Genomic DNA, 24,818 nt, shown 5'->3' on the forward strand with positions numbered 1-24,818 from the left:
GCTCAAACCAGGACCTTCCAGTCAGTAAATTCGCGCTCTAACCACTTGAGCCATCTCGCCCCCAGAGTTGCAAACAGTCGCAATGTCATGCCACCCGAAGGAAGCACGAGGGCTGGGATACTGCCAGGTTGCCCAAACCTAGGCAGGAGAAGTCGACATGTCGGGTTCGAACCATGAACCTTCGGGTCGGTAAATTCGCGCTCTAAGCACTTGAACCATTTCGCCCCCACAGTTGCAATGCAATACTTCTTTATTTTGCCGCTAATATTTTGCGCTTGTGACGAGTTCGACCTCATAGTACTGTTAGCATACGTCACAACTGCATTGAGAAATGTTGCTCTGGACTTCGCTGCTTCAGGGTAACAGGGTCGAGTGGTTTTTACTCTTTGAGTGTCTCTTGAAATCAAAATATCTGATGAATCCTCAGAGGGTTTACAAAGGTGAACCGAGCCGTCAACCTTGAAACCGATCTTTGTCATCCATTTCACTATCTCCATGCCGACTTCGGTCGCCACCACTCCACCTGTAAGAATAGGATGTGGCTGACAAATGAGTGAGCCAAAATGAAGACAAACCAAAAAATAGGATATTGTGGCAAGAAAGCACGTCAGAGTCACTACTCCTAAATTGGTTCATATGGCGAAACAAAACACAGCACAGCGACAGAACTTACCCGACTAGTGGACCCATCATCCACACGTTCGAAAAGATCATCCACCGAATAGAAAATTTGTTCGATTGGATCTAGTAACCGCAGACCTGGCTGAAGCTCCTGTTCCGGCATTGAAGTCTCCACCGTGGTTGCGACCAGAGCGATGTAGAAGTTTTTCGGGCATACATTATGCGTACTGGACACACAACAAACGTAAATATCTAAACAACGAACGATCAGTAATACAGTGCGACCACCTACCGTTTCGCCGACCGACTTCGCTCTGGGGAATGATAATTTGCATTGAAGAGACGTCCTTGTGATTTTGGACTGGATGCGTAAGTATGCAAATAGCCCGGACCACCTGTAAGAGATACCCGGAGTGTGACTGCTAAGAATAGCCCATGGAATATTTATAATTGTGTAAAGAACAGATAGGCAAGACAATACGTATTTTCTCAGCAACGTCTTGTGGTGCCAATACTTTTACAAACGATTAAACGAAATGGTTTCTTTGTCCTAAACTGTACGTCCAAAACTCAGGGCGAACTGAAAGAACGGCATGCAAACGTACAGGCTTCAGACGGTAACAAACGAATCCTGGAGCTAGAGAATAGACATTAAGTTGAACAGAATGGTTCCAGTAAACGCTGTGCAAGCAAAGTACATGGATGCTACCAGGTGATACATAAAGAATCAAAGTAACAGACAACACCGTTCGCTACAAATCGAAAATAATGCCCCTGCAGTGGTCCTCCTGGGCCCACAAGGATTACTGCGTCAACTGCTCAGCGAAAAGCAGTAATGTATAAGGTAGTGTAAACATCCGGAATCTGCGTTGTATGTGGGCTGGGCACAAGTGGAACAAAATGCCAGTCGGCTAAGACCTACACGAGGAAGGGCAAGAAGCGTGGCTGCTAACAATGCTCTGTACAGCAATGTTTGGGAACAACGGTAGGTCTGAACGAACCTCACACTCAGTGGGACTAATAAAACCGGTGTTCCTCCCTCGATATACTGGCACCAGTTCCTAACCCACTAGAGGATAACAGCAATATCGCCGGACAAATGTAAAATAACTTACGGGATACTAGTTACTACGCTCAAAATTGGACCATCTACATCTATGAATCACTTATCATGTGTGAACGAAACGATGACGAGTACAGTTTTTTGCCATCCCAAAGACGTCCAATTCCTAGTAATAACCCAATATGCCTCAGGGCACAAAAGTACGGACTGAAGAGTGATAAAGCGATTCAGCTGGGTTCAAGGTGGGTCGCTCGTCGGAACTAAATTTGGATGCAGACGAGTGTGCAGTTTAAAAATTCAGTGTTATATCAAAGTCCGACCTCATTCACTAGCGCTAGAGTTGTACTGGAAAGGAAATAGAACTAGTGATAGGGAAATTGACAGATTCACGACTGGAAGTTTCACTTAATGTTAACCACCTGGGGAGAAAATAACGCCACGTATTCCTCCAGAAGGATACTGTAAACAAACCCAACAAACTCGAGTAAAGGAGTAGCTATCTTCTCTCGATCCCCATGACTAGTGAAAAGATACGATGACGGAGTATTTCCAGCTTTTTTCCCAGTCACCCATCAAAGCGAAATCGTGTTATCCTTCGGTGAATGGCTGTCGTGCAGCTCGAAGAAGATCTTTAACCACGACAGACGTAATAACGACAGATGAGCCGAGAGCACCCTTGTATGTAAATCCCAGTCACCCATCAAAGCGAAGTCGTGTTATCCTTCGGTGAATGGCTGTCATGCAGCTCGAAGAAGCTCTTCAACCACGACAGACGTAATAACGACAGATGAGCCGAGAGCACCCTTGTAACGCAGTTTACAAAGTGAGGAGGATGATGACTAGGATACCTTCCAGGGACAGCTTTCGGGGTGACGACAGTTGCGTAACCTAGTTCGGCCATGACACCAGAGGAAAGGCGCAACACACTTTACTGAGATAAAGCAAGAAATGAACCGTTACATGATGCATTCAACCAAACTGACCAATTGAAAGGACGATGCCTAGCTCGCTTTGATGGATGGTGCTCAAAAGCGATTCCGGAATCAGCAAGGGCTACCAAACCGTTGGCTGCCAAGGTAGACAGAACAATTTTCCAAAGTTCAGCACTTCACTCACCTGGCCTACTTTCTTTACCCGATCCGGTGCATAGCTAGGGTCACATATGACTGCGTCACATTGAGCAATTTCGCCTTCGGCTTTGACACCGACAACTTTCCCATTCTCGTAAACTATGTTCTCGACTTGCTTGTCCAGCATGTATGTACCTCCGTAAACTGCGCTGAGACGGGCGAACGCTTGAGGTAACTCCCCCAAACCATAGAGAGGGTAAACGTAAGGCGACTTTCCGAATCGTGCAACTGACTGGTCGTACAGTTGCATTCGTTTAATGACCTCTAGGGCTGGTACCTGAGTTTTGTAAGAATCATCGGCGTAGAGGCATAGCGCATGACCGACGAAGTTCTGAAAAAAAGATAAGCGAAGTTTTGGACAACACAATAGATGACGAAGGAAAACCAAACGGATAGCAAGGGATATAGGAAAATTCATGGCTTTCAAACAGACTAAAAAATCTATTTGACCGTTGACGACCGGTGTAGGTTATATATTGGTCTGTCTGATCAATTACATAGTTCCAGTGTACAGGTGAAAAACGATTTACATTTAAGACAAGCCCTGTGGTTGTCTGTACGCCTACTCAAAGTCTACAACACCTCGGTGCAATTCACGAGCGCGTTAGTCTGAATGTTTGTCCATGTGTCATGGGATCAGTTGCGCTTAGATAAGCCTGAGTGTCACAAAGGGTAATCCGTATATTGCTAAAATCAGGTGTACATTCAACACTCGTTATGAAGGCCTGCTTGTACGCTCGCATGTCACCGCAACTCTCGTTACACCATCACTCATCTAGTAGCTACCACAAATGAGCTTATTCCAAACACATCAAACGAATCCTGGTTGCCATGAACGTAGCTGTGCCGTAGCTTTATTGTTGTCCTTTGTGTTCCTCAATCCCATACCTCCCACCAGACTATTGCCGGGGAGGCTCCGGCTACCAGCTGTGACCGGGTGTTGGCAACTATCGGTTACGGTGAAACTACGGATAAAGGAGGTGAAAGACATCCTACTGACTGATTTGAGACTACAACCATGTTAGCTGATCGATCATGATGCTAGAAAAAGAACCGAAAGACTGGCGACAACGCAGACGTCCAGGTGACAAATGACGCGGTAGGACAGGTGCCATTCATCCCGTGGGTAGCTGAAATTCGACACGTTTCTAGCGTTAAACCAGCGCCTTAATTTTCCTCGCTCAGGGGCTTCCAAAAAACGCATCGTCCACAATACTGCTCTTCAATCAGTCATCCAAAAACGACTATCAATCACGTAAACAGTAGCACTGAATGCAGGACATCGTCTTCATTTCGTAGCCGCCCAGTTACTAGTTTTTTAATAAATGGCTTGATTCAACACCAAATTATTGCACCACCACATTGAATGCTTGGTTACATCTTCCCTGCTCTTCCATTCTTCTACGACATAGACTGTAACAGCTGGAACCAACCTACCCTCGGCACATGGCATATAGCTCATAAACTGACCAAACAGAGAAAATCGGTATTCAAGAGGAACGCTCCATTGTAATGTAAGTGTGACTCCACAGCAATGAAACTGGGGACGGTCGCGGTGTCGCTACACTGGAGGTTTCAATTTCACGACCAGTTTCTCATACAAAGTGGATCAGTGGGTCTGATAGACAGTCCCAGATTGGAGTTTGGAATAGACATGGCAACCGCAGTGTGCATAGTTCCTCTGCTGGTCCACCACTAGGACTGACCGCTTTGTTCACATTAAAACATATTCAGCTGCAGTTTCTGCACGTCGGTTCTAACCACCCCGAACTCAGTTTCCAAACCTCGAAATTCGGTCAACTTAGTTGCCTTTAATGTTCGTACAGAAAAAAAGCAGGACAACAAACAGCTCTTGCTAGTACATTAGATTCCCTCTGCATTCATGTATGCTGTCTGTCAGAAACGAGAAGCCAGAACGTAAGTACTGTAACTGAACTGATTGGCCCATCACTCTCGTTTCTGGCTTCGCACCTCTGGTGAAGTGGAGACCGCTGCAGGCGGATATGACGGGGTTGAACTACCGATCAGGGACGTCCGTGCTTGACTGGATGGCTGATGATGGTCACTTCTGATGTGGTTCGTTTAGTACCATCCGTGAAGAAATCTTGAGAATTATCGCTCCCTGTTGATTGTATCGGCTTGCGCTCCTACCAACTGCAGTCTGAATCCACTGAGTACAGTTTTTATGGCAACCTATGTGCCCTTTTATATAAAACTAAAAACGCAGACATCACTGTAGTCGCTGGTGACGTGAACGCTCACTACGCAGGCTTGCCGCTTGAGTTGTCGTCTTGGGTTGCACTGAGAACATGGAAAACCAAAAGCACCAACTGATGTGCGTTGATCACGGGTTGCTCCTTTGTTGCTAACGGAACAATGGGAATGGTCTGACTGCGTGATGATCACCAACGAACAAGTTACGAACCCAAGTAGACCACAGTGTCGACTTCCAGTGGCGAGGGTGCATCACTGCCTACAGTGCCTGAGTAGGCTCCGGTCACGCAGTTAACCGTCTCTGCCTTCCACTGCATTTTCCAGGTTTGTGCAGAATGCACATCTTGCTTGGCCACTGGGAAGCTCATGGACTAAGAAATCAAACAAATTTATCAAAACTGCCTTCTCCAACGCCTGCCCGCTGGACCGTTAGCAGACGTGAACGAAGAGAGAAACATCATCATCATCATCATCGACAGCAACAGACGTGAACGAAGAGAGAAATATCCTAAGCTGTGCTCGAATTCAGAATTTCAATCTGCGAAACAACCCAGCTAAACTCATCTAAGCACTGGACTTCCGATAGAACCATAGCTTTGCAAGAGGCCCGGCAACAGATTTCTCCAGATCGCAACAGTTCAGCTAGACAGACGTAAAACCGAGTGGCCGCGTACATCGAGAACACCCTCGGATCCGAAAGTCCGAAGGGGGTAAAATACTGGAAATGTCCGCAGATTTCTCCAACTTATTCGTTCAAGGGTCAAAATGGCATTCTGATATTCTGCACAGAAGAATTGGACCACTGGACCACCTGCTGAAACAAATCAAGGCCCCTGAGTTTAAACCGAAAGGTGGACAGTGAATATGCAGCCTCAGAAGTGTCCGGGTGTATATCTCTACTGAGGCGTCACCGTACACATGGTCCGAACGAGCTTCCACCTAATCCGTTAAAAGATGACAGATTCCCGCAGCCAGTGCTTGTTTAGCTGGGAGAAAGAGACCGTCCATGACAAATGATGCGAGTTAACAATAATGCTAATTTTCAGAAACGGTGCTTACAGTGGACATAGTAACCACAGGAGCGCCATCCTGCTTCCAGTTTGGAATCACTGGTTCTTTGTTATCCATGGTGGCATGCGAAACACTGATCCGTGGATGTCAAGCGGGACTCCGACAGGTAGAGGTTGCGTCGATCACATCTTCACACTGTCAGTTGTTAGAGCAATGCCGCATGTGCAGACGACCCACAATCTTGGTGTTACTTGAATTCAAGGGTGCGTTCAAATCTGTTGGTCGTTCAGTGCTGTTAACTAAACGTACCCAACAGGGGATGCCGCCTGAGGTTCGTGAACATAATCCAGTCCCCACATCCACATCACCCGGGGTGTTTGAGTGTAAAATAAAGCACGAGGCCTGGGATACTGCCAGGTCGCCCGAGCCTAGGCAGGGGAAGTCAAGAGACAGAGGTCGGGTTCGAACCACGGACCTTCCGGTCAGTAAATTCGCGCTCTAACCACTTGAGCCATCTATTCATTGATGAAATAACCAAATGACCACCGGATAGTCTTCAAAACCCAGGCGGTCTAAACGTTACTGTTGAGAACCCTGTCGATCTGGAAAACGCCGATGACATCGTCCTCTCGTTTGAAGACGGAGGTCAAGCACAAACACAACAAAACCAACCTCCATCGTACCATCTTTCGGCATGCGCCCTACAAATCATACGCACAACACACACAACACGCCTTATAACGTCGATTGTTACTAAAAGACACTGTCCACAATCCTGAAAGATTCTGATGGCTCCACTTGCGCAACACCACAACCCACTAGATCGTTTGTAAACCTTAAAATTACTCGAAGCACGTATTCCTCCTGGTCGAGAGCACGACTCTGTCAGGCATCAAGTGAGAAGGAGCACCCGAGCGGATCGAGCCTGATGGATACAGAGAACTGAAGAGATGGATGAGGTGAGATAGTCTTCGAAAGAAGGTAAACTATTCCAGCTGATATGCGTAACAAACCCAGGAGTCCCTAGTGAGCGAAATAACCAGTGATAGAAAGGATTCACCAATCTCTAGAGAAGAATGCTTCAATCGGTGAGTTAAACATCTTCAACAACAGTTCAACTGGCCATCTGCAGCTGTTTAACAGGATTCCAGACTCGCAAAGCAGACATAAGGAGTTGTTATCACCATCGTCTTTAGCTGTAAAAGCCGCAATTTTGTTGTACAGTGGTTATAGCTGCCAGTTTCATTCGCCAATTTGAGAAGCTGAGGGTAGATAGCTAAGCACTGAAAACTGAGCTGAATCGAGCTAAAAAACGAACGATGCAGAGATAACTATTTAGTGGAATCTAATCTAGCAAAGTACGCTCAGCTCCGGGGCTAAGCAGAACTCCCACGCGATATATTCCATGAGTAATCGATTATAGATCACTGGATGCATACAGAGTGAATCGTGAGAGGTGAGTTCTTCCTTAGTATTTTAAGTTATCTGACCTGGGTCTTGCATGCCGCTTCAGATATATAACATACATCAATTTTAAGGGAACACAAGGTCTGGGCGAGCACCGCCTGTCTGCCAATTTGACATACACTACGGACTTTGGAAGATCCAATGAAGAAAAAATCCCGTAAACTTAGCAGCAATGGATCGTGTTAGACACATTGGTTAGATAACTGGAAAAATGATCAAGCAACGTTTGCTCGTGTGGTGGGCAATGGCTGGAGAGGGAGATCGGTGGACAGAGAAAGGTGCGGGTAAATGGTACATCCCGGTTGCTATGATCATCCGGAGACCAGTTATCATGCCACCCAAAGGGAGCACGAAAGCTGAGATGCTGCCAGGTTGCCCAAATCTAGGTGGGAGCAGTCGAGATGCAGATGTTGCGTCCGAACTCTGAAAAATAAAAATAAGTCGTTCAGCCTTGACGCCCTTCTGGTGCCTAGCTGCCATGCTACCCGAAGGAAGCACGAGGGCTGGGATATTGCCAGGTTGCCCAAGCCTGGACAGGGAAGTCGAACCCTGGACTTGGTGGCCAGTGGTTTTGCGCCTTAACCTGTTACCTAAACCTCGGCCGCCCAGGCCGAGCAAGAGGGTACAGCTGAGCCACTAAATCAAAAGTTTAAAACCACAAGGTAGCGGGTAGTAGAGTTTCTTCTGGGATCCGATGACTCAGTGGTCTGACCAGCTCGGTTGCAAGGGGCTGGCCGAACCCGAGGGCACAGAGAGCAAGACATCACTGTCTGACTCCTAATGCGACTGCGCACAGCGTGTCTCTTTTGAATAGCACTAGACTGTTTGGTTTCAGAAGTAGTTCCACGGTACTGAATAATGGACCGAGTGCCACTGTCAATCGTGTGGCGATTGGAGCGGACCTTTTCTAGCCTGTCGGAAGGACAGTATCACTGCTTTCATGAATATAGACATGCTGGTCGCCTGGGAGAAACAACTTACTGCCTCCACATTCCCATCGTAGATTTTACCCATAAACCGCCTTGTAATACGATTGCTCGTAGTACAGGGTGTCGCTACTATTGGTCTGGCTGCTCGGTTTTGGCCTCCTTGGCATAGCTACACCCTAGCGACGTTCCAGCCAGTGACCGGCGGGGTCACTGCAACACTCAAACTCCACCACCACGCAAAGTTAGTAGCTTTAGGTCGGCATATGCTTCGCGCAAAATCATATTTCCTCTGAGAATCTAAGAAGTGACAGTGGAATTCGTGGAACGCTGTGCGCATTTCCGAAGTTGCATTAATTCTGACAGTGTGACAGGCGAGGCTGACGCAGAAATCTCAAAATCCGAAGAAATAGATATCATGACATCAGTGTTCAACACTGATGCTTCACTGCAGTACACTCAAAAGCCTCAATTGTGTTCCTTAATTTCCCTAATTGTTCCTTAATTTGCGCCACTTGTGGCATCAAAGAAGCAACGCTGGATCTCAATGGACATGAATGTCAGACTACAGTGGGGACTGTATTGTTGTACAACCGCGAGACTTGCCCAATCCGAGTGCAGGATATGGGACATCTTCACGTCATTGACCACTGAAGTTTCAGAAGTTTACCTGGAACTGGCCGAGACCAGCGAATTCAGTGAGGTGATCAGCAAACGAGTCTTCGATACTTTAGTCAACAAGTGCACCCAGCACTGCAAGCCAACACAACTCAGCTATGTGCTACGCAAGCCGGGAAGGGTGGTCTTTGACATAGAAAAGGGGAATGAGGGATATTACGGAGCGTTTGGGCGCCGTTGGCACTGCTCGTATTTCAGAAAGGAGTCGACGTGAGCCTCCCTGTGCTTGGCTGATTGCGATAGGTCACCACTGGGTCCCCTCCCTGCCTCACTATTTCCTCTGCTGTACGGCAATGAAGCATCAGTGTCAACATTAACATCCTTGCTTCCGATGATGTGAAAAGGTGGAAGGAACATTGGCACTGTTCGTATTTCAGAAAGGGGTCGACGTGAGCCTCCCTGTGCTTGGCTGCTTGCGATAAGTCACCACTGGGTCCCCTCCCTCCCTCACTATTTCCTCTGCTGTACGGCAATGAAGCATCAGTGTCAACATTAACATCCTTGCTTCCGATGATGTGAAAAGGTGGAACAGCTCCAAAACCAGGGTTACAGGGCATGAAGTCCCATTTGTTTTCGACACACTGGTTAAGGAAAACAGCCATTCGAGGATATACAACGACCCGAATGAATGGAATCATCAGCGACTTAGTGCCGCAGATGCTACGATGAATTCTCGTGTCGTACCCATCCCATCACTCTGTGATTCGAAGAGGCGTTCCAAAACGTAACTTTAGGGCCAATTGAGATATTTTGTACCCTAAGAAGGCTTGATACGTAAATATTCCAGACCATTGGGGTTTTATCCAAAAAAGTTTAACATCAGGCTAAATAGAGATCGCAACAAATTTCATTGAACATTTGGTTGGAAACTTGAACGGGAAAGGTAAAAATGAACAATCTCGTAACATTCAAAGATGTTACTTAATTATTGGGGGGCGTTTGTTGAGTTATAACCGAAGACAGGTGAGCCAATCGGTAGGCATACAAAGCCATCAACCATAGGTTTTACCCTCACTATGATATCAAGTACGCCAATCAAAAATGGTCCGAAAGCCATGTAGCTAATGCTTCCGACCGTTGTTCTTCCATACAGCAGCAACACTCGGACAAATTAAGTTGATTGACATTAGGTTGAAGACAATGAGTGCAGGTAGTTATTGTCATATTCTCATGCTTGGATGGATTGTGTTGTTCAGATGTAGCACCCTTTCGGTGCCTAACTGCCATGCCACCAGAAGGAGGCACGAGGGCTGGAATACTGCCAGGTTGCCCAAACCTAGACAGGGGAAATCTAGAGGCAGAGGTCGGGTTAGAACAACGGACCTTCCGGTCAGTAATTTCGCGCTCTAACCACTTGGACCACTTGGAATGTAAGACTGAGGTTGAAACTGCCACGTACATTGTCTGTAGCCGTTTCCAGCTACAGACAAACTAATTAGATGCGCTCGGTGGTTGGACCAGTCGTGCAGAAACAGAGACATACAACAACATAGTCGGAAATAAAAGTCAACTCATTAACTGTGATAGTAGTGCGATAGCTCAGGCGCAGACCTACTCGGACATCCGGCTACACATGACAAAGGATTCTGAAATCGACGCCCACCGGGAAAATGTCACCCTAAACCCGAGTTGCTTTTATTTTACCTGACAAATGCTGTTTGCCAAAAAGTTATCCACACACCCACATGTACCCATCCATATAATATGATTTGCTCCATCTGATGGCCTCACATGGCAGAAGAGAGGACTCACGGTAACAGACCTTCCATTAATAATGGTGACGTGTAAAACGAAACTACCCATAAAATAACACAAACACCACGATGGGTTGGGATGCATGCAAAGTCCGTTTTTTGAACACTCAGAGGTCGTATGAGTTAAAAGAGGTAGAGTGGCGGAGTTCTAAAGGCGAAAAAACATGTGGAAGACAAGCTTTAAAACGTATGGCGGCAACTTCATACAGGTGATCGGATAAGCAAACACTCCTGCAAATGAAAGGTGTCAGTAGTGGAACGGAGGTAAGCTTCGGTGAACATATTCCGCCAGTGCCAGTAAAATTAAGCAAGAAATATCAGATTCCGAGGGTGGTGTTTGCGGGTCACCAGTCAACGGAATATCACTTAATGGAATCGAGGGAGATTCATCCCCAACTTGATAGCAATACTCTATGGTAGGCCGAATTCCATGTTTATGTTTATATTCCTCAACTATAAGTTCGCACCAATCATACTTCACGCACTTCCCCTAGCACTCAAAACACGCTACGGTCCCAACTCTAACCGCAGCTTACCGTGTGGTTACACTGGGTCACAAGCAGTGTCATGTGTTCAGGGGGTCTCGCGGACCACTGCAACCACTGTCGCAGCGTCAGGTACTGAAAGGACTACCACGAAGCATTCCCACATATTTACATAAAATGTGTATACGAAAGTAGGCAAAATCTTCATGCGGAGGAACAACAGGAAAATAAGGACCAATAATTCGGCAGCCGTTCCAATGAACACCAATGCAAAACTGACCTGGGTGCTGTCACCCACACCAAACTTCGTGAAAGTATGCTGTATATTGTCTCGGTGGATGTTTAAGGAACCGGAATACACACTGTTGTAAGAAGACGGATCAGACTCGTTAACGTTCACAACCCATTTGAGCATACTCGCGAGCCTTCGTTTTTCGAAGAAACTGAGCAAACCTGAGGGAGGATGGTGTAGGCTAAAAATGACTTACTGGTTGAGATAGCCTCCGTCTCATTGCTTGGGACTTTGTGGATCTTTCCTTTGTGAAACACATAGCTACCATCGATGCTCTTGAATTCCAAGTAGCGCGTGACCCCAGTGTGTACGAGCAATGCAACCAATTTACCTGCAAACGACCTCAAAAATTTTAAGCAGCAATACCATTGGCCATAAGAAACTTGGGGATCAGATCCACGTTCCAGTCCCTTCCCCGACCATATTTTTCAATATCTTTCGCCTTTAGTTTAAACTTGTCGAATAATTCCGACAGGGGAGACAGCGATGTACTGGCACCACCATAGTACTTGTTTCTATCCATATGTAGAACCTTTCTTCCCTCTACTGACATAAGCCCGCTTAGAATACATTCCTGAAAATAGTGTCAGTTCGATAAGCCATCAGAAACCCACCTTCAGACCAGTCCCAAGGACAACCACGTCGTATTTCTCATCCATTGTTAAATTTCAAACTGCCACCTTATTTAGTCCAGCAGTCAGTCGGTCAACGCCTGAGGCCGAATCAGCAAGTAACTCACGGATTCATGAGCTTTCTCCCAAGTTTCCCGGATAGAGTCTGTTCTTGTCGTTCAGCGGCTTCCGTTCACCTGAAGGGCATTAGCGGAAAAGGTGTGCCATTGCTAGGGGCAGTTAGCTCGCAAACCTGAGGACCCACCTAAAGAGCGTCTGAAAGTGCATTGTGAACAACCATCAGAGGAAGGCTATTCTACACACCAACTATCCTAACTGAGAAAAACTGCGGCCTAATAAAAATGTGGCACCTGAGCTTGGAAGTCTACTTACCATGTCCCCACTGTGTTCGTTGGATTCACGGATTCATGGATTCACGGATTGATATACAGGATCGAGGCTTTTGCCCAAGTTTCCCGGGTCGGTTTTGTTCTTGTCGTCCAGCGGCTGTCGTTCACCTGGAAGGCACAAGTGAAAAAAGGTGTAGCACTGCTCTTTATGTTCTCAGCGCGGGGCAGTATGCTTGCCAACGCGAGGATTCGCATAAATAAATGTCTAATGGTGCTTTAAGCTGGGTTCTTGAAGGAGCGTAGACAACCGTTTCTTCAACGCAACTACTAACGATGAATAATCTGTGGTCTAAACCTTGTTCAAAAAAGGCATAAGTAAGCACTATGGCCCCTCGGAGGCGACGATTCTTCAGGGTAAAGAGGTCAAGTAACGCGGGACGCGTTTCATAAACCACGGGTTTAAGCCGGGCAACAATATTCTAAGCAGCCCTCTGGACACGCTCAAGGGCCACGCCTTTCTTGCATCCCGAGTAACGTACTCAAGAAAAAAGAAGGAACTCTGTGCGTGCGAACAATACGGGAGAAGATGGGCCGAATTGTCTGTAAAACAACTAATGAATTTTGAGCCGACTTTTCATGGTGAAGTGAGAGGGACATGTTTGAAGATAGTCAGATAGCCGAGTCTTTTTGGAATCTATCTTTGCACCGTCTTCTTGTTTATTCTCACGATGCACGGTAAGGGGCTTTGCTGAGTCCTCTCCGAATTACATGTTGATGCAGTTCATCATTGAGAAGGTACCAGTCCAGTGGCGACTGCTTTGTGGCATCAATACCCAGTTGGTGGGCGCTAGCGTTAGAACTCCAAGATTTCAAGTCATTCACAAGAAGTAAACATGGTCCTGAGAGAACATCTGGAAGGTATTTGACGTTTCATTCAAGACACTTAGATGAACCCCACCTGGCTTCAGCATGCTGAAGTTGTTTGCCTTTTGCAAAACTTGACGAACGTCGGTCTCCGTGAGGACCAGGTTGAGTAGAGGATGGTACTTGCAATGCATTCCCAAGATCGCATGTAATGGGGTCGCTGGGGCGGAATACAAGCGTCCTTTCAAGCTTCATATTTCATTATTTGATCAATCGTGAGTTATCTTACTTGTTCTCGCCAATGAGAAATAGAGGGGCTAGTTTATTCCGTGGTGTCTTATATACTTGAATGGTGCTTTTTACTTCTTAGACCGAGGCTTATTACTTTGAACTGTTTGTCGGATTTCTGACTTACACTAGCCGCCTATCCTACGGAATGCCAGGTTGTCTCCTGAGTCTCCCGTAATTATCTTCTTGAGGAATGGTGGGCCACAATTTTCAGAAAACGTTAAGTTCTTTTGTGTAGCCTTGAGCTCGTTCGATTTTACGGCTTTCACTTTGGGACGAACACCCCATTAGTTTCACGAATTTTCTGGACAGTGGTCCTGAACGTCTCCTTCATTGAAGCTGGTCCAAGTTTGAGGCAGCCAAGGAAGTTATGCATTCTCGAATATCTGCGCCGCGAAGGTTCTAAATCCACGTTTGAGTTTCCGGGTTCCTGGTCCGGTAGCAGGTGAAGTCAACACTTGGTACACAGTAGTCACCATAGGAGAATTAATTATCACTTGATCAACGTCGCCTCTTCTGTTGATGATAATCAAACTCAGCGAGGATACTGGTCGACTTACGCAGTATTTGGTGGGTGTGATGGCACGTCAAGTGCAGGAGCTCCAGTGGGCAATTTTATTCATCGTTGATGCGATGTCTCCACTACATATAACATGCTGAAACTATGGCGTACAAGTGCTAACTTTACTAAACATCGGAGGATGCGTACATTGGTAGCTGGAGGGGAAGTGCTAACTTTACTAAACACCGGAGGATGCGTACATTGGTAGCTGGAGGGGAGCTATCCAGAAGTTTGCATGAAGGACGGGTCGTCGTCCAGGCTTGGTTCCATGTATCCGTGGCTGAATTGTCGGCCTTTTTTCCTGACGGGGCCACTCCACCTACTAATTCATCTACTTTTTGCTTCGTCGGAGCGTAGTTTATATCGGCTCTTTGTCTCTGGGGGAGCACCTTTACTCAATCCGGTCGCGGTTTGTAGCTCGCGAAATGCCGTTTAAATCGCTTGCATTCACCTTTGTTCAAAGATTTGCGATCACCATGTTTAGTTCGTCGGGTGCAATTTTGGTCACTGGTTTGCTGTGTCAATGTATGTTGGATGGAACCACCAGCCAGCAGTCCTTTTTGTTGACCCTCCCAAAAGACCTGTTTTCGTGGGAGACTGCACCCTGATTTCAGCAAACGGGACATAGGCTGGAAGAGTTCATTTTACCATGGTCGATTTTGTTTTACGTACTTGCAGACTTCCAGCTCGTCCTCAATCATGGTGGCCAACACGATGTTAGCGAAGGCATGAAGCACGGCCTTGTCAGACTTGTATCGCTGTCACCAAGGGCCGAGAGTGACAACTCCATCCCATATTACATCGATTGTTCTAGACGGAGTGTAGCTGGCGGCTGGAACGAACTAATGTAACTATTTTAGTGATGCTGGCTTATGATATTAAATTACAGAGACTGTCTTCGACTAATTTGCCAAACAGTGATTTTGTGCTTCTACGTAGATCCCTAAATTTGGGGTGAGCGTTTTTGGCTGATCCGTCGGCAGACTTCGCCACGCGTCTTACGGCTTGTCTAATCCAGCTTAGGCTCCGCGGTTTGGGTAGAGATTTCACCTCTGCACTTTCATCATCTGCCCAGGAAATATGGGATGCCGATTTCGCCGACATCGGATGCCCTGTTGACGCGGGATTTGCTTGATTCCGGACATCACCTTCATTGAGTCAGTATGTCCAACGCGGTTGGGAAGAAGCTGGAATCTTGAGGTGCTGTCGGTGAAACCAGAGTGCTTTAAAGAAGACAAGACCACAGTTGCAGCCCATTTGGCCAAATATATGGGATCGGTTGATTTCTCATCGAGTTTTGACTTGTTTAGTGCTGCTTCTCCACATATTACCCGGTTTTTGCATCTGTCGAGGGGGATTCTCGAATGTAATTTTGCTCCTCCGGAAGACCTCAAACATTGACAAACCACCTCATGGTTCTCATTGCGGCAGATGGGAAAGAAATGTGAATAATTTCTGATTACTGCGAAGTGATTTGTTTTCCTTTTGATCTAGAGCATCACCGTGAAGGGATGTTGTCTTTTTTGTTGGCGTGGTCACTTCAGAAGCGACGCCCAGATGACAATCTCTGACTCCCGCATGCGCTCGTCTATCGTCAGCTGTATGAAAGTCTTGAATTCGGTTTTGGATTGGCTGATTATCTCCTTGGCAATAGACGACCACGAACAGAAAGCGTTCGGCACCCCTTCAGAGAAGGAAGGCTGTCACCGACTATAATCTAGGCTGCTGTTCAAAGGCCATTATAAGTTTCAGCTTGTCCTCAGGTGTCTGAATCGAGAAGGAGCATTTGCACATACTTTTCCGACTTGAAAGCCGGGACGTAATTATGCTGAGAATGGGTGTCTTGTTTATAATTTATAGCCACCATAAAGTAGAGGCAACTGGCACAGACAGAGAAACCAAGGGACTTGGATTGTCAGTTCAAAAGACAAACATGGCGTGGCACTCCATGTGATTTTCAAACGAATGAGGAATCAGCAAAGTATCTCACCGGCACTTTTGGATGTATACATACTGTTTCTAGGACCGCGGACTGCCGTGTAGGATGTTAGTCAGTCGCCTGGCTAAATCGACGATAGCGCGGACATGTGTTGCGTGCCGTATGAACCCATTACTGAACTTGGTCACGCGGCAGATCGAGAAAATGCTGAAGAGCTTTACTGTGCTTGGTGATCAATCCGGAAATCTGGCAATGGAAGTCTTGCTAGGCTTCATCAGAGCCACGGTTTTAGTGGAAGCCGGCCAGGGACACCAGCCTGGAGGCTTGCATCCGGGATGTAGTTGGGGCTGGCAGTATGGGAGCAAGAGAAGAGTTCGATGTTAGGGTAGATAGATTTGGGATGATGAGGTGGGCTTGCTATATTCCTGTATTTGAAGTTGGTGCATGCATGGGACATCAAAGGGTTGTTTTAAGGATTCATCGCATGGGTGTCCGGTGAGCGGGAGCTTCGATGACAATAAATGTACCACAAAAGTTGGCAGTGATAGTATTATTTAAGCCAGACGTCAATTTTAAGTTGAATAGATGCGGTCTTGCATAACGATTTTATGAATTCTTGACGTCCGTGGATATCCGGAGAATTGCAAAGCGCACATGGAAAATGAGCACCACGTGAGGGGATCCGAAGGCTCACGCACTTCAGTCGGTGAAGTTTCACTTTTGTTCTGAGAATGAGTTATCAATGCGGCTGACAAAAAGTTAAACACTAAATCCGTCCGCTTTACGCAAGTCTGGTTATTATTTCGAGGTAGACGGAATCTAGAAATGATTAAGTAGGAAACATTCCAGCTCAGTCTAAATAGTCGCCTTCAGATAAAGCTAACTGAATCATATGGATGACGCAGCAGTGCGATAAGAAAAGCTGAGTTGCGCTGGAATGAGATAGTTTATGCAGGCAGTTTCTGTTACCCATAGCCCGATTTGCTTGCATCAAGCGCTTTCAAGGCGGGCTGCATTTTACGCAAGGTTTTATTTGACCAACTATCGTTTGTCGGATCGCTTTGGATGCTGTCAATTATTGTGGCTATTTTTGTGCAAGTAAACACATTTCCTTCAGCAAACCTGTCCGCCTCCTACCTGCGTTTGGTTGTCCGTTATGGTTCAGAGCAGACTAACACTTTGGGAATCTATTACGTTGTATACGGACTACTGTAAACGCTTCATTGTTAGGTCTATTAGCTCGACGTTGGACCGCTTTTTGTGGTAATGGAAGCTGATTATACGAGGACCAAGCACAACGTCCGTCAAGGTTTGTCTGAAGGACCTCAGGCCGCGTGACCAGATATTGGGACCAATTTCACTAACTGAACCCCGAATGCTCTTTGAAAAGCGGATTGAAGTCAGCTTTGAAAAGGTACTCGCAAGGAAGACAGATTATTTATAATTTCGGCAGGCGCTTTGCTAAACGATGAGATGATCCAACAGTAGTACACATACAGCAAAAAAGAAAAGCGTGCAGACTTTGAAAAAGGAGTAGCATCTAAGGCGTTATACCGCACGCATTTAGTCAGTCCCTTTTGACGATTACGTCCTGCTATCAATGAGTTGTTGAACTCACGGGACTATTGATCGTGATATGTATCACAACCAAAGGGAGCTTGGTCCATCGGCACAGGCATCCGATAAAAGTTGCATCTAGTTATTTTACCCTCTCCTCTGCTGCAGAAAGTGGCTTAGCAGGTTCGTCAAAGGATAGGAATGTCTTTGGAGAGAGGAAATGCAGTTGGGTTGAGAGTTCTCAACCGCACAGTTTTTCATGCCGTCGAAGAGGGTAGGTGGGGAGGAAGCGTTCATGGTACGTTCAGGGCCAGCGACCCTTGTCAGCTGCTAGAACGTCTCGTTTAACAGCGACCCAAAACTTAGTATTGCTGGATTTCCAACGTGCGTTTGACTCGGTCGATCGGTTTGTTATCCTCCGCACAGTCGTTCATCAAGGAATGCCCCGATAGGTTATAAACCTAATGATTCTTTGTAGCCTCGGACTCCCGCACAAAAACCAGTATCTGTAAGGTATGCCTACTCCCTCCATGCCTATTTAAATTCGTAATCGATAAGACAATGGGACAAACACTCAACGGTCTTGAGAACCCCGGCCTCCAAATAGCTTGTGAAGATCTGCAATATGAAGGCCACATTGTTATTGTCTTCGAAGAGAAAGAGAAGGCGCGATTGTTCTTGGATGAACTGACGAAACTCATTCCGCCCTCTGTACTCACAAATTGCAAGGTCATGCTCGTGGACTTGCAGCTACTGAACATGTCACTTACATCCAGAAGGGGGCGCTGGAAATTTTGGAGCGTTTTACATATCTCGAATTGTAGCGTAGTGTAGTACGTGAGATTAATACACAATTTTCAGAGGCTCGGGTCGCGTTTGCTAATTGGAAACACTCATGGTGTCAAAGTTTTCTACTCCCGAATCTGAACGGAAATGTGTACCAGCCTACAGTGCGGCCCGCTTTGTGTGTGGCTGCAAGCCTTGGCCTGTTTGAGCAACGGAGCTGAGATATGTTCAGGTTTTCGGCGAACGGAACCGCGGTTCGTGTGGGCAGCTCTAAGCAACTCCGTAACAAGGCAATGAGGATGTGAGCTCTCGGTTGCGTAACGGGTAGTTTCATTAATGAATGTGTCCAACACCGGGAGCTGCGTTTGTGGAAACATGTGCTATGCAATCCAAACTATCATTCGCCGAAAGAGGGCTGCTTCCCGTGCCCAAAATATGTGGCGGAAGTAGACAGGTGGCCAAACCTTGACCTGCGGTGTGTGGGAAACTACGGAATATTTTAGTTGCTATCGTTGCTAGCAACAAGCCTACTTCTTGTCCACCTATTTTCTTTTCTTCAAAACAAGGCTTGCAAACAAATCATGACTTTATTGCATCAAAAAAATCAGTGGTTACTACTGGTCGCACTGGTCGTACTGTTCATCATGATGATATGGCTGAGCAGTGACCGAACTTATATAGGTAGACCGGTGAGGGGCTGCATCACTGAGAGTCGTAACCTATCGGTCACTTACAGGACAAAGGTGTTAGTAGTGGCACTGTGGAGGTGTAAGTTACATGCATGTGGGTTGAGGGATATTGTTCCTGGAACATGAAACGCAATAAAACCTGCAGTCATCAGCTGGATCATCATCATTATCAGAGACAGTTAGATCACATCAGTTGTGTTTTTCTTAGTAGCTCATCCATTCGGATATTAGAAACATGATTGTAAGAGCAAAAATAAGTTGGAATTACTTTGTTACGAACGATAAGTTGAACTTGTATGGCAGAAATGAAATAAAGCCTCAGATTAGCCTGATGTAGGGGATAGCTTCCGACACGTTGTGCTTGTCTGTGGAAGTTTTTTTTATGTAACTGGATGTCGGAGATTACAAAAATGCCGGTCTACAAATGCAACCAAGACAACGAGTCAGTTTCCGAAGGAGTCCGTTGGTATTAAGAGTGCTGCTGCTGCTGCTATGTGTGGGATGGTTACAAGATATGATAAGGATGACGAAGCTGTTGATCCTATTAGGCTACATGGCAATGTCTTCGGGAATCAGAAGTTTAGACCAGTTATGATTTCGTGCTATAAACGAGCAAAGTTGACTAGTACTCGCTTACGCATAAGGTCTGCGGCTGCATCCATTGGTGCACGTTTTAGAACCCGTGCATTCTTTGTGCCCTGGGGCTCTCGAGTCCTAATGGGTTATAAATTTTTCCATTCCACATATCTTGTCGAGTAAAAGTCTCCTCCTGGAAACTAGACCTGGATTGACTGCAGATTATTTTTATACCAATGCAACAAAAAATTACAAGCATTATTTGCCCACGTGGTTGGGTATTTTTAGGCTTGGACTTGGCAGAGGGGTGGCGTGTATGGATAGGAAGGACAATCTTTGGTTGTTGGATTAGGCTTCTTTGTACAGCTGGAGACTTCTGATGTATGAGTACGGACCCGGCTGTTACTATAAAGATCCAGGGAGATCGATTTCATATACATTTGTGAATATCGAGTACCTCTGACTTCCATCACGTCAAAAAGATTCACTACTGACTCCAGAGATGCGGTATGTAATCAGCCTGCACATAAGGCTGTAGTCGAGAATGACAGCACAGGTTCTTCCTCTAGACCTCCTGGCATAATGACACTTTGTTCCTCCCCACAAAAGTTCTTCCTCAGGCTATAGCCTGTGCTATCCAAGCCCGTATTGTAACACCTCCCGCATTAACTCCCCGAGTTCCTGCCCTTCTTGTCCTTCTAAAAACCAAATTCCTCATAAGCGTATGTGAAGCCACTCAGACCGTGCCACCCAGTTTCTATGAAGGATCTCTACATCACAATTACCATTACCTAACCCTAGCGTCTTTCGAGTTTCACCCCTCCTGGCGTATGATCATGCCAGATGGTATGCCACCCACAAGCTGGGAGTAAACATCATTATTATTTGCTTAGTATCCCCTCTCAGTAACTACCTTATCCACCATAGCCTCCGCCTTTTGGGAAACCACGTGCAGCTCCACCTCTACGACCTTTAACGGTATCTCGTGTCCCCATCACAGTCCCCCTCCACTACAACCAACGCAGAAGATTCATGTTCACCCAAAATTAGCCCATTCGTCTCAGAGAGTTTGACTGCACCACCAACTTCTTTGCTGAACCCTGTCTTGTCTTCTTATCTTGAACCTCTTACAAGTCTCTTATGCTTAGAGGCCCCCAATAATCCCAGGTTGACAACGATTAAGCTCTGCTCCTTACGATTCGACGCTGAGGGCACTACAAGATCACTCCGCCCCCCTAATGCCCCCGTCCTACCCTATCAGTTCCTCTTTCTTGAACACTGTATCTACCCATCCGTCCTGCGTGACGTATATTCCGCTATTTTTGTTCAGTTGCCACACGCGATGCCATCCTCTGATGATGTTGATTACACCGTTACAAATGACTACTGGACCCCTTCTGTAGCACTGTCTCCAAGGCACCCCGATATCCGCAACAACACCCAAACGGTACGTTCCAGCACCTTATTCTCACGTATCTTTACTCGGTTCTACCTCTCCCATCAATTTGAGAACCTTCGAATCCCCTATCTCTACTTCATTCCATATTAACCTGCATGAGCATACCTCCTTCCTAATAGCCGCCCTGCTCACCTGATCCCGCTAGCAATATGTTTGCCCTCCACTGTAGCTTGCCCCACCTTGATATGCATTGCTGAAATGTGGCTCTCTCTTGGCACGCCTGACGCCCTTAGCTTCGATCCGGGATACACTATCTTCCGTTCCAATCGCCCCCGCCGCCGTGGTGGTGGCTACCTCATATACTTCAGAACTGAAGTGGAAACCACTTCACTGACGATCCATTATTGGCGAACACCCCGGGCTCTGTTTAGCTTACTGCCTGTCGAGCTAAATCGCCATTCATTCCTGGGTGTTCGTACATACTCCCTCCACACTCCACTAGCACCATAAACCATCTGGCCACACTTCCTTTCAACACAAAAGCTCTACCTCGCCCGTGATCTCAATCTTTCTGAGATCTTCTGATGTCAACAAAACTCTCCTTTGTGCGTTGCGTCCTTGCTTGCCCAACTTGCTGTCAGAGGCTGGTCCCAGCCTGAAGGACAACCAACACGTTTTGCTCACACCCTGGACATTGCCACTTTCGACGACTACTTGTCCCACCACTGCAGTTGGCCCAGCGTTCCCTGGTAGCTACCATTGTGTTGTCAATTGCAGCTGAACGAGTACTGAACCTTCTTTTACTCCACCTCTTAAGTTCTTCTATCATTTCCCCTGGCATTCTCAAAGCCTTTGCAATCTCCTCGAGCCATAAATCCTGGGGCGAGTTTTTTCTCCCTCGTGACACAAAAAGTGCGGCCAACAACTTTTACGGTGACCTACTATCATCATTATATCTAGTTGCTCCACAAAAGCTTTCTATGCTTCTGGTCGCCATCCAGCCACACGATTATCCGCTGTAGGCCATAAACTTAGGAGTATCAGAGGCTCTTCCGTAAATTCTATGGTCTCTCCCTCCTTATTCTAATTAACAAATTATGATTGAGATCACTACCGCCAAACTCGCTCTTGGAAGGCGCGGGGATTCCACCGTTGCCCATTCTCTTCAAACTAAAATGCTAGGGTGCGCATTCTCAAAGCCTTTGCAATCTCCTCGAGCCATAAATCCTGGGGCGAGTTTTTTCTCCCTCGTGACACAAAAAGTGCGGCCAACAACTTTTACGGTGACCTACTATCATCAATTATATCTATTGCTCCACAAAAGCTTTCTATGCTTCTGGTCGCCATCCAGCCACACGATTATCCGCTGTAGGCCATAAACTTAGGAGTATCAGAGGCTCTTCCGTAAATTCTATGGTCTCTCCCTCCTTATTCTAATTAACAAATTATGATTGAGATCACTACCGCCAAACTCGCTCTTGGAAGGCGCGGGGATTCCACCGTTGCCCATTCTCTTCAAACTAAAATGCTAGGGTGCACCTTTCACATCGGCAATTCCAAATATTGTGGCCGCTGACGGACAGCCTCCCTCTGACCATGTTTAGATTGTATAATCCCTTAACCCCTAATTCGCCAGATGCCGTATTCCCTCCATATCGGCCCCGTCTACTCATTGCTCCCAATCTGGTTACGAAGTAACTACATCTGTTGAACTGACAAGCCCCACGCTCTGTACGCCCTCAGTTACTTTGTCTGACGTACCTTCATCTCTCGTTCGCCTACCGAGACTAGAGCGGTATCCCATCGCTTATCTTCCCCACCTTCGTCCTTAATATCTTCAATATTTCCCTTAATACTGGCATAGTCCCAAATCAATGGAAGCGTTCCACCATCGTTAGGTCCACGAACTGCTCCAGTTATCTATCTTGGCATCCACCACAACTGCTTGATTCCCCGTAGCCTAGAGCGCCTTATCAAATCTTAGTCATTGATCACCTGCTCACCATCAAAACCTTTCACAGTCGGCAGTAGGGGTTAATGTCATGGAGGTCAGCTAACATACCAGGTCGATCTTTCTGATTATATTTCTTCTGTCCACGACGCCGGAATGTATATTATTCTCATCTATCCTGATATTCATATGACTTCCGACCAAGTCTTTCACGGTCCACTCAACAAATTAAAATTAACGCGGATTGGTGGCCCACCACTGCGACGGTTCAACTATTATCTCGCTGGGAGAACTGCGTCAGCAAGATAGGGTTTCTCTCCTTACCAAGTCTCCCCAATATCAGCCAAGTTATTCAGAGTAGTAAGCTCGATCCTTTGCTGTTATTACTGTACATTAATAATGTCACTGATTTGATCTCCCATGGATCCCCTTTTCTTTCACAGCCTACGCGTTCAAGGCCAGTAACTTGCTAACATTCAGTCTGATCTGAACTTATTTTGCTGATCCTCCAACCCCTGTTCTTATTTTGCCGTTCCAAAATGCCAAGATCCCACACTAATTCCAAATTATTCCTTGGGTGCTTACTCTTAATGGACCCTCGATTCCCACTCTTCCCGGAATGAAAACCCCATGCCTTGGGTACACTTGTGCATTTGGTTTTAAACAACATGCAAGGCACAAAGTGACTAAAGCTCGCAAGCTCTGTACCTTTATTAGCCTTTCCTTCCACAATAATAATGATTTCATGATATCTTCAAGCAACATTTTAGACCCATCCCCGAGTTGATAATGATAATGTTTATTCCCAACTTGTGGGTGGCATGCCGTCTGGCATGATCATGCGTTTACTGTCAGAATGGGGCATGACTGAGTGATTTGTGGGTAGTGGTGACTGCGCGAAAAGGGGACAATGTCACAAACAGTGGGAGGTACTCGATTAAATAATATTAATATGTTTCTTTTGCAACTTGTCGGGAAGAATAGGCATGAGGCCCGAGTGATTCAGTGACTCAGTTGGCTGAACTGTACATTATGTCACTGATTTGATCTCCCATGGATCCCCTTTTCTTTCACAGCCTACGCGTTCAAGGCCAGTAACTTGCTAACATTCAGTCTGATCTGAACTTATTTTGCTGATCCTCCAACCCCTGTTCTTATTTTGCCGTTCCAAAATGCCAAGATCCCACACTAATTCCAAATTATTCCTTGGATGCTTACTCTTAATGGACTCTCGATTCCCACTCTTCCCGGAATGAAAACCCCATGCCTTGGGTACACTTGTGCATTTGGTTTTAAACAACATGCAAGGCACAAAGTGACTAAAGCTCGCAAGCTCTGTACCTTTATTAGCCTTTCCTTCCACAATAATAATGATTTCATGATATCTTCAAGCAACATTTTAGACCCATCCCCGAGTTGATAATGATAATGTTTATTCCCAACTTATAATGATAATATTCCCAACTTGTGGGTGGCATGCCGTCTGGCATGATCATGCGTTTACTGTCAGAATGGGGCATGACTGAGTGATTTGTTTGTGGTGTTGACCGCGCGAAAAGGGGACAATGTCACAAACAGTGGGAGATACTCGATTAAATAATAATA

At 46.3% G+C, this 24,818-nt stretch overlaps 2 protein-coding genes across 2 annotated transcripts in view; one reads left to right on the plus strand and one right to left on the minus strand.

The window, feature by feature from the left end:
- The window catches only part of T265_00442 (hypothetical protein), a gene marked incomplete at both ends in the record, with an annotated part of 15,925 nt that extends 3,625 nt beyond the window's left edge, over positions 1 to 12,300 (minus strand). Inside the window, 7 exons of the mRNA XM_009164215.1 lie at positions 674 to 873; positions 914 to 1,016; positions 2,801 to 3,145; positions 11,630 to 11,802; positions 11,838 to 11,972; positions 12,008 to 12,215; positions 12,256 to 12,300. Coding sequence (XP_009162479.1) covers positions 674 to 873; positions 914 to 1,016; positions 2,801 to 3,145; positions 11,630 to 11,802; positions 11,838 to 11,972; positions 12,008 to 12,215; positions 12,256 to 12,300 — 1,209 coding nt within the window. The remainder of the gene's footprint in view (positions 1 to 673; positions 874 to 913; positions 1,017 to 2,800; positions 3,146 to 11,629; positions 11,803 to 11,837; positions 11,973 to 12,007; positions 12,216 to 12,255) is intronic.
- On the plus strand, positions 1,793 to 4,794 carry T265_00441 (hypothetical protein; the record flags this gene model as incomplete). Its single annotated transcript, XM_009164214.1, has 2 exons — positions 1,793 to 1,926; positions 4,641 to 4,794. The coding sequence occupies 2 exons, from the start codon at positions 1,793 to 1,795 to the stop codon at positions 4,792 to 4,794; spliced, it is 288 nt and encodes a 95-aa protein (XP_009162478.1).
- Positions 12,301 to 24,818: the final 12,518 nt, after the last annotated feature.

Source organism: Opisthorchis viverrini (assembly GCF_000715545.1).
Source record: "Opisthorchis viverrini unplaced genomic scaffold opera_v5_4, whole genome shotgun sequence".
NCBI lineage: Eukaryota > Metazoa > Platyhelminthes > Trematoda > Opisthorchiida > Opisthorchiidae > Opisthorchis > Opisthorchis viverrini.